Source organism: Centrocercus urophasianus, unplaced genomic scaffold, assembly GCF_019232065.1.
Source record: "Centrocercus urophasianus isolate 14NV4802_14NV808 unplaced genomic scaffold, USGS_Curo_1.0 seq_523, whole genome shotgun sequence".
Taxonomy (NCBI): domain Eukaryota; kingdom Metazoa; phylum Chordata; class Aves; order Galliformes; family Phasianidae; genus Centrocercus; species Centrocercus urophasianus.
In genome coordinates, this window is record NW_024885115.1 from 49,546 (window position 1) to 59,903 (window position 10,358).

Consider the following 10,358-nt stretch of genomic DNA (forward strand, 5'->3'; position numbering starts at 1 on the left):
GCCCAGCACCAAACCGCATGGCTGCCATGGCACACACAGGGAAACGGCCCTGCATCTACTGCCCTACCCACAGAAGGGCTGCAGGGACCAATTCCTGGGGGATGTTTCTGAACGGCAAGAAACCCAGAGCTCCTGCACGAGGAGCTGAAACTAACAGCTCAGACCTGCTCCTGTGTTCAACTCAGCTGATCCTTTACACAGGTTCATTCCTATGACTCAGGCTGGACCAGGCTCTGAGCACCCGATGGAGCTGTGGGTGCCCAGGCTCAGTGCAGGCGAGTTGGACAGGATGGCCTTTAGAAATCCCTTCCAGCTCAGACGATTCTAAGATTTTCTAGCTGATCTGCACTCAGCACTGCCTGCAGCCCCCAGCAGTGCTGTGAGCAGAGCCAGGACTGACAGGCTGGAGGCAGAGCTGGGATGAGCTCCACTCCAGCAGAGCTGTGCCCATCTCGGGGTGCCCTGCAGGAGCACTTGACATCACAGCACTCTGAAGGAACTCGCTCAGCCCATTCATGCAGTTGGTTGCATCCCTAGTAAACTCTCAGTTCTCCTTCCAAGTGGAAAAGCACCACTCTGCTCGCATCAACCTTCCCTCCGAGCAGAGCTGAGCTCAGACCACAGGGGCTCCAGCTACAAAGTTATCCCCTAAAGAAACCTAAACCCCCAGTGAGCAATGCCATCCTGCTGAAAAGCTGCAGGGAAGCAGGTTGCTGCCAAGCAGCTCTCTCTCAAAGCACCTCCACACTGTGGTGCCCTACAGAACAGGGCAGAATTACACTTTAATCTGAGGAATATGAGGTAACTGGTGTGCAAAGGCCAGGTTCAGTGGGGCACAGGGGCAGCTGAGCACTGCCACTGCACACCTGCGATAGCAGCAGAGCCCCTGGGTTGGTGCTTTCTGAATTTGGCCCATTTTGAGTCTTATTTGGAAAGCTCTGAAAGGAGCTTAAACTGGGCAACAGGGCCAAAAACAAAGCTGCCTTTCCTAGCTGAGAATTACACCGAAGAGAGAACAGCTGATCCTAAACAAGCAAAATCAAGCCATGCTTAATAGATTACACACAGACCTGCCTTACACCAGGGTTAGAAAGGCCCTCAGCTGTCAGCAAGGCAGAGCTCTATCAGAATGGATCACTGCTGTTACTGCAACAGAGAGTTTGGCAGAAAGCTTTAAAGCTCCCAGCTTTTCTGCTCACAAGATGAGCTCTCCTCCAACAGCTACACTCAGGTGCAAGCTCGTCACAACAGCTGCAACAGGGATAAGATCCATCCAACATACAGCCTCCTTCCACAGTGCTCTTCAGCAACTTGAAATACTCAGCCCCACTAAACCAAACCGGTGTCATTTCACACTTAGGTTTGAGAGAACCAACTCAAACAGGCGTTACCTGCTTCCCCAGCCTCCCCTTGTCTTCCGTTTTCACATCAGTGGATTCATTGAAAATCCTGAGACACTCCTCCATGGGGTCTGTCTCGAAGTCCAAGTCCTTCTCCAGGCTGGAATAATCAATGTCATCAGATGTTGAGGAAGACGACGATGACTTGGACAACTTAGAACGCTTTGCTTTCTTTGCCTTTCCATTTTCACTCTGAGAATCCGAACCGCTGCTGTCACCATCCGAGTCTGAGCTCACGTCAGGTAACGCGGACGGCACAGGTTTGCCCCTGTCATCCTCATCCCCACTCTCATCTCCAAACAGGTCAACGTGACTCAGGCTCTGCTGTTTTTGCCCCTTCTTTGGATCTCCTTTTCCTGCAACGTTGACCTTTTCCTTCTTTTGCTCCACTGCTGAGCTCTTGGTCCCTTTGTCTTTGTTTTTGCTGCTCGAGGTTTCCTTACCATTCTTCACATCAGCTGTCTTTAGCTTAGACTCTTTCTTGCTGCCACCCAGCTTCTCTGTGCTGGAGCCCTTGGTGACATCCTCACTCTTGCTTTTCCCTGAACTACTGCTGGAACCCTTGGATTTCTCTTTCTTCAGCTCATCCACTCTCTCTGACTTGTATTTATCAGCTTTCTTTAAACTCCCATCGGTTTTCACTTTAACGCTTTTGTCCTTGCAGTTTTTCTCTTCATTCTTTGTTTTCAGTTTTTCTTCTTTCTTGCCTACTTTGTCTTTCTCTGCATTTTTACTTTTCTCTTTCTTACCAACCTCACCGAGGCCGGGCGTTTTACTCACATCCGATTTCTTCCTCTTGGTTTTATCTTTACAATCTTTGTTTTTATTTTCAGTCTCCTGGTCATTCTTACCAGAATACAATTTTGCTGCTTTGGCATTCTTCTCCAATAGATTTTTCGGAGGGATTTTCTGTGAACCAGCCAGGTCCTCCACGCCGTATTTTGCTGCAGTTTCTTTGCTACCCTGAGAAGCGAAGCCACCCGACGCAGCGCTCCGCTCTTTGCTGGACAATCCATCATCTGATTCACTTTCTGAACCAGCTTTTGATGGAGAGCTAACAGAGGTCGATTTGCATTCCGCATCAGCCTCATCTTCAGAGGAGGAGAACCTGGCACACACTTCGTACTCGTCGGGTGCTTCACAGAGCTTCTTTCGTGAAGGAGAATAGCAATCCTCATAACTAGGGACCCTTCCCCTTTTAGACCCCTTCGGCTCCTTCGTTGCAGCTTTGTTCAAAAGCCTGGCTGAGTAATTTGAAAGCGGGTCGTACTCCAAGTCGGTCGAAGGCTTGGAGTCGTCGATGACGTATTTATTGTTAGTGACAGTGCTGCTGTATTTTTTAGCCTGTGCTACAGCCTTGGGAACGTATTCCAGCGAGTTACCTTTAGATCGCAGCGAATCCAAGGTGTATTTACTCGACTGGCCAGCAGCAGCAAAAGGAGTGGGGTTGTAGTCGGAGTTATTACTGAAGTTGTAGCTACCTGGATTATATTCTAAGGAGGTAAACAAATCACTTTGTGTCATGGCAGCTGACACAGGTGTTTCTGAAATAAGCGAGGCGTCAGAGGCCCTGAGCTCCTTCGTGGTTTCCAACAGCTCCTCATACTTTTTCTGCTCTCTCTCAACTTCATTTTTGACTGCCTCGATGGCTTTGTTGACCAGTTCGAGCTCCAGAATGCCAGGTGTCATGTCTGTAAGATCAGCCAGGGCCCCATCCTCTGTCTCCAGCGAGGGCTTTGGCAGCTCAGGGTTGTAGGGATCATAGCCCCGCTCTGCAAAGGAAAAACATCATTTACTGTCAGTAGGTTAGGTAACATTTTCTTTAGATTTATCCCTACAGAATGCACACACTGCACCAAAAGCCACTAGTGACATTCTCCGGGCAGTGGCAGCTAGACTAGAGCTTCCAAAGTATTCCTGAGCCTTAAGGACTACAGAACTGTTAACAAAGTGCTTTTCTTACTCCTGGAATAGCTCTGTAAGTGAAATATTCTTTGGGGCATTGAAGGATAATCACTGCATTAGGACTAAGAGGAGCTGGGCACGCACAGAATTATCTGCTTAATTCAATGAAGTGCACGAGAAAGGACAGAGGATTCCAGCACGAGAACCAGGGATTAGGCTCTCATTTATTGATGCCAATGCCCAAAGCCCATTGAAAGCTCAGTATTTCCCACAGCAGCAGGAGGAAAACGAATCTTAGGTTGAACCCACAAAGCGCTGCAGGTCCAAAGGTGACAGCAGAGCTCAACTGCAAAGAACCACCCTGAGAGACACATGTTCCACCTCCCATGCGACGTGTGGGAGGACTCAAAAGCAGCAGAACACCAGAACACAGACAGCAATCACCACATGCCTGCAATGCCCCTGTTGTCTTCTGCTGAGGTATGGAGAAGCTGCTGAGAAGGGACCCAGCCTCCACCGGCAGCTCTTGCAAACCTGGTTATTGAAGGAGTGCAGCAGAACCCAGCAGATCAGAAACTCTGCGTGGCTTCATCAGAGCAACCAATGAGGAGAGCAAACTGCACTTCTCTGTGCTCACTGCTTGTCACTCACCTCCCCTTTCCCCCTCTGCCCACCCTCCTCCCCCAGGCGTGCAGCTGGATAACTGGGAGACAAAGCAGACTCCATTCCATGCCCCACGCCTCACAAAACAGCCAAGCTGACAGCTGGGACCAGCACTGCACCCAGGGCACGTATTTCCATAGCAATTAGGTGATCAGCAAGCAGCTACTGAGGGGTTGTACAGTGGCATGAACACAAGCTCATAGGAATTCCCAATTACCACTTGATTCAGGAATACAGGGCAAGCTGCTTACGCAGATGAGTTTCTAAGAAGTAAATGCAGGCTCTGTATCACAAGGAGAAGCAGTTACCTGAAGTGTCTGATACTTTATAATGAAAGCAAAGCGTATTTTAAAAGATAAAAAGAAGTGAAGAAGAGGCCATTCAGCAAGTGATCAGAAGCCCCAGGTAAATTATTTGCTGCCTTTCGACTTGGAGCAGGTTTCAGTGCTCACTATCGCAGCACTTGGATGCTGTTACTTCAGAGAAACCTTTTTCCTTGCTGGAAGGACAACAGCAACACTGCAAAAGAACTAAATAATAAGCAGAGTGATAAGAGACAAGAATTGGGTCTGCAGTTCTCATAAGACAGAGGGTTACTTCCAACAAGAGGACCAGCAGCTGGACTTAAGGATCCTTATGGGTCCCTTCCAACCCAGGGTATTCCAGGATTCTGTGTTCTGTGACCACGAATGCTCATCTCCCTTTGGCTGTGAGATCCACATCTGTGTAGCAGGTGGCAGAACAGACCTCCAAGCAAATAGGATGGCAGGCACTGGGTTAAAAGAAAGGCAGTGGTTTCATAAAAAACAAACTTGCTACCCTCTCGGGTCTGAAAGGTTGTTAGCAAACCAGCTGCTGACTGAGCAGGGGCTCTGGGCAAACACAGCATCACATCTTCCAACTGCCAGCCCAAGCTGAGCTCAGGAGAAGGCAGGAGGGAGAAAGGAGCAAGGTGCTGTGCTTGTATTTCCATCCATCGCCACGTGCTTCACTGTAGGGCACAAAGAAGCCCTGATTTCTCTCCACCTCGTGAAACATCAGAGGTAAGAAGAGCTGTACTGAAGCCTGGAGGTGGCAGCTTTTATCCTCACTCAAGAGGGAGACCTAAAATTCAGCACAAGAGTTGTTAGAGGGACAACTGAAGGCCTGGGAGTCTGGAGGTCAGCATTGGGCGGCCTACAAACAAAGGCGAGGTCTGGACCTGAAGACTTGCACACAAAAAAAGGCAAAACTACACCAAAACAACACTTTGCCCAAGAAACGCTGCATTAACTGCATCAAAACAGAGAGGAATTACAAGACAAGCACAGGCTCTGGTGTCCCATTAGGAAACGTGCCAGCAGAATAGCTCTGGACATAAGGGAGAATGAACAGAACCCATACCAACAAAAGGAGTTAGCTGCAATTGCTCTCCTCATGTACCCAGCTGTATCTCAGGGTCAGGTTCTCCATAGAAACTGATGCTCTGCTCACCTCCACACATTTCTTCCAGTGGAAGCATAAGAACACACAACAAACTCTGAGAACGCCAGCAGGCTTTGAGATACGCTCACAGAAGCCTTTAGTAGGGAGGCAGTTCTGGTCCCTAGCATGGAAACACGTGCAGAAGGGGATTGTATGCATGTGGAGAAATGAGATACGCTGCCTGAAATCAGGCTGCCTCTTCAGGTGCTTGGTTTCACTGCTGGAGAAGGATGCTGTGCCACAGGGACAACGCTGCACACACACAAACACCCCTTCCTAAACCTGGCTGCACAGAGCAGCAGAGCCATCACCTTACACTGCTTTCCACCTCCACATGAAGAGGTCAAAACTTTCACCCCCACGAGGTCAAAACGAAGTTCTGATCTACCAGGTGTTAAAGCAAAACGAGGGGCGTCGCTCAGCAAAACGCCTCTTTTCAGATGGATGTGAAGAGGAGCCTCCAGGCTGCCTTGGAGGGCCCTGAGATGGCAGCTCCTCGCAGGGCTGTGAGCTGAGCTGTGATCGGGCACTCCTGAAAATGCAAACAGTTTTCACAAATACCTCAGAAACGGGGAAAGGTCCCTGTGAGACACAAAAAGGTGAAGTTAACACCAATGCTACGACAATCGAGTTATTAAGGATTTACACAGCACCTCAGGGAACCATTGACTTCAAGCAGAAGACAGCTTTCAAAGTCACCCAAACCAACCACTCTACGATCAGCTGCTTTGGCAAAGAGCGCCTGGAAGCACCAACAAGACCAAAGAAAAAGAGATTCTCCTAAAAAGCCAAGGCGGGTTGTTTTCCTGGTTCTGGTCCTTCTGATTCTGGACAAGGAGGCCTCAGCTCTGAGGTGGGGCTCTGAGGAAGGAGGCAGCAATTAGGAACTTGCAGTTATTGCAGTTTGTATCTCGAAACGGATGAGTTTGGTGGTCAAACTGCAGGCAGCAGCACCACCACGCCATGCTGGTAACGTGAGGTGCGTTCAGCAGAGGTGGGGAAGGTGGAACTTCACCTTGGGAGAGTGAAAATAAAAGCCTGTTTTGTTTCAGTGTTGTCAGAACAGCCTTGTTAACAGCTTGCCTGTGTTCGTCATGCTGCTGCTTAGCAAATGGACGAGCTTGGAGATTAGCAATAAATTATCGCTGCTGGGAAATGATTTCAAGCTTTTCATCCGAAGCTCCTTGGAAAAGACAGCACAGAACGACCCAAAAAGGTTTTGCCAGTGGGTTGAGCTGCTGCTGCCCCTCAGCACTGAGCTGTGCAAAAGCAGGGGCAGTTTGGGGCTCATTGGTGAGGAGCCAAAGCAAAACTCCAACTATTAACACTAACATCCAACCCCTAGGAAATAATTCACATGGAGACGTTGCAAATACTGAACAGGCCAGGAGGGCAGGTGAGAGGAGCTAAAGGAAACACTCCTTTCCCTTCATTGAAACCACAGCCCTCCGTAATTACTAACTGTAATTATTGAAGTTAAATGATAGGAGCACAGATAACTCTGTACTGGTGGAGGGACACCAGCAGGGCAAGGGCTGGAGGCATTACTGAGGGGTAGATGCTGCTCCCTGTGCCCCTCGCAGTCTCGCTCCCTTTGAGGTATCAGGGCTTCAAAGTTCTGAACCAACAGCACCATTTCTTGAGCAGAAAAAAAAAAAAGGCAACAAAAAAAGAAGCAAAAATGAGAAAAAAAATCGGCTATTAGCAAGGCAAACTGAAGGCTGAGCAGTGATAAAGCAGGATGCAGTGCAGCCAGCACGGCAGGCTGGGGGCACTGAAGGGACCGGAGCTCATCCCTGCAGGGCACACAGTGCTCTGTTTCTGAGGGAAAAGATGGAGCAGAAAGCACCCCCACCTCATTGGATGAAAATAAGGCTGACTTCGAAGTGTAAATACCTCAGCATGGCCAAATTTCAGAGACGAAGGAAAATAGAAATGAATGCTTGGAGCGCTCGGGTGTCTTCCTTTCTCCCTGCTCAGTTCTGGCTTAAAAAGGCACTGGAGCAGCGTGGCCACAAGTAATCCTAGCCCTGATCCCTCACTCCCTCAGTTCTGCAGCCTTTCTCCTGCTTGCTTGAGATAAGTTATCTTCACAGCACCTGTCCCATCTCCAGAACCACTTGGAGTGAAGATCTCCCATTTAAGAAGCAAGATAACAAAACAACACTACCTGAACGCAGTCCCAGCCGCACAAACAGATGAAAAGAAAAGCACCTTTTTGGCTGTATTACATTGAAAAGCTTCAGCCATGACGTACAAAGGACCAACGCCAAAATCCAAACTGGTTTTCCAAGCTATCCAGCTTCAGCTCACGCAGAAGCCCAAATTAAAACAACTCACACACCTGCAGCTCCAGCCAGCACTGCCTGATGCCCAGCAGGGCTCCTCTCCTAAAACACCAAGACACGAAAACCCTCCCGCAGCTCAACCCCCCCACAGCAGAGCAGATCATTTGCACAGCCTGCGGATTTTAAAGGTGGGCACAGCTCAGAGGAGAGAGGTCCCAGGTTAAATGAATGGTGCCCATGTGGAGGAGGACACGCCTCCCCACGGCCTGCAGCCCGCACAACACCACGAGCTCACTTCGCATTCAAGAACTTCCAAGAATTACCTGAGCTCCCCGTGGTTAACAAACACTGCAGGTATTTGTTCATGCTGCACTCGAGGCTCTCACCATCTGCTTGGCACTCCACAGGCTTCGGGCACAGCGCTGACACAGCACCTCTGGGCTCTGATCATTAGGGCAGGACTTCCCAACCCCAAGTCCCGCCTTCCTTCACCCTCATCTCCTCCAGAGTGAGATTGGTTCGTGCTCTGGTTTCCACGGGGGCTTTCTGACTCTTTCTTCCCTTTTTTAGCTGCTATCACCCTGGGGGACTTCTTGTCCCCGCGATGCACGTTGCACATATTGCCTCTTATCAGCGGGGTGGTTTCCCAAGCTGGGTGGTGCAGCAGCCCCACAGGGCCCCCAACGCCTCCCAGTGCTGCCAGCAGGAGGGCACGGGGCTGCAGGGCAGGGGCTGGCACTGCACGGCTCCTCAGGGCAGGCGGGCTGCTCCCAGTGCTGCTGTAGGAGCACCACGGGGCTCCTGCACCCAGGCTTTGGGAATCTCTGGATCAGTGAATTCTGTTTTCTGCTTCTCCGGCGCAAAGGCGGCACTGCAGCGCCTGGCTCGAGGATAAAACCAGAATCACAGAATGGTAGGGGTTGGAAGGGAGCTCCAGAGCTCATCGAGTCCAACCCCCTGCCAAAGCAGTTCCTACACCAGCTCGGCATCCAGGCAGGTCTTGAACATCTCCAGAGCAGGAGACTCCCCCACCCCCCTGGCAGCCTGTTCCAGTGCTCCTCACCTCACTGTACAGCCGTTCCTTCGCACACTGGTACAGAACTTCCTATGCTGCAGTTTCTGGCCATTTCCCCTCGTCCTGTCTCCACTCAAAAGAGTCCGGCCTCGCCATTCTGCCCCCCACACCTCAGATACTGATAGACCTGGATCAGGTCCCCTCTCAGTCTTCTTTTCTCAAGGCTGAACAGACCCAGCTCACTCAGCCTTCCCTCACAGGAGAGATGCTCCAGGCCCCTCACCATCTTCACGGCCCTCCGCTGGACTCTTTCCAAGAGATCCCTGTCTACAGAGGAAGAGTTTCAATGTCAGGGAAGATGCTCCACGTGGATTAAGAAATCCTTCAGCAGCAAAGGAATCCCTGCAACGTGCAGAAGGGAACGTGGGGAGCCTGCACAGCCAGCGCCTCAAGGATACGGGGAGACCACTGCGCCTCGAGCGTCCCAAATCCTCCCTGCTGCTCCACTTCCTGGTGTGCTGCTGCTCCCCTGGGATGGGGAGAGAGATCAGTGCAGAAACACCTCAAGTCAGCACTCTGCCCCACAGCCCCCAGCAGAACCCCGACACGAGGAGCAGCTGTGTGCCCTCCTGTAGCCAACCGCCAGTTCCACGACAAGAAACCCCCAACTGCTGGCAGGATGCTACACTGATTTACATGAGAAGACGGATCCTGATCTCACCATTAAGTCTATTTTCTATTTCTCATTTCAAAACTCGCCGTTAAAAACACCCACCAGCAGCGTTTTGGTAATTACTGTCCTACAAATTAAGAAAAAAAAACATCTCAGCCCCAGCAACGCCCCACACACAGCTCATGGAGGGGACTTGGGAAGATACACCAAGCTCACAGGTCCCACTTCTGCTCCTTCATCTCCCTGCAGCAAAGGCAATAGTAACAGCTCTTCCCCACAAGAAGCTGACCTCAAACAGCAGCTACAGGAGAGATTACATCTGTTAAAGACCTCTTTCATTCATTACACTGTGCAAACCAGCACTATATGTCACACAAAGGGAAGGCCAGCCACTGTTCAGAGGCTGCTCCCATAGAGCTGGGATTTACCAAGCAGCCCCTCAATAACTAAGGAGGAACATGGCATGAACAGCAGACAGCATCCCTGGCCCTGCAGTGACGCACGAGCTGAGCATGATTAAAGTCAGGTTTTTAAAAGCCACTTCAGGTTTCAACAAGTGTCATTTTGTGTAGTGCTTCACACCCAGCGCCATCCCAAGCCACTGGTTTGAGGCTGAAGGCAGCCAAGACGAACGCTGCCAAGCCCTTGCTGCCCTGGCGATGGCAGCAATAGAACAGAGCAGATGAGCCCAAGAACTCTGCAATCGACTCAAGCAAACAGCAGCCACACAGCATTATGGCTGCTGAGCTGTGGGCCTGGCACCAGAAATGGCTGTGAGATGAAGGAGTGTCACCAGACAGCACACAGAGACACCTTTCAAACAGATCTGATCGGTAAAGCCTTGCCCATCCAAACAGAAAATGTGTGCTGCAACAAAGCTTCAGACCAGAGAAGCAGCCAGCCCAGCAGCCCCAGCCCAGCAGCCCCAGCCCAGCAGCCCCAGCCCAGCA

At 50.6% G+C, this 10,358-nt stretch overlaps 1 protein-coding gene across 1 annotated transcript in view; it reads right to left on the reverse strand.

Annotated features, from left to right (window-relative positions):
* Positions 1-10,358, reverse strand: part of REXO1 (RNA exonuclease 1 homolog) — a 33,073-nt gene that overhangs the window by 19,585 nt on the left and 3,130 nt on the right. Inside the window, exon 2 of the mRNA XM_042835437.1 lies at positions 1,392-3,172. Coding sequence (XP_042691371.1) covers positions 1,392-3,172 — 1,781 coding nt within the window. The remainder of the gene's footprint in view (positions 1-1,391; positions 3,173-10,358) is intronic.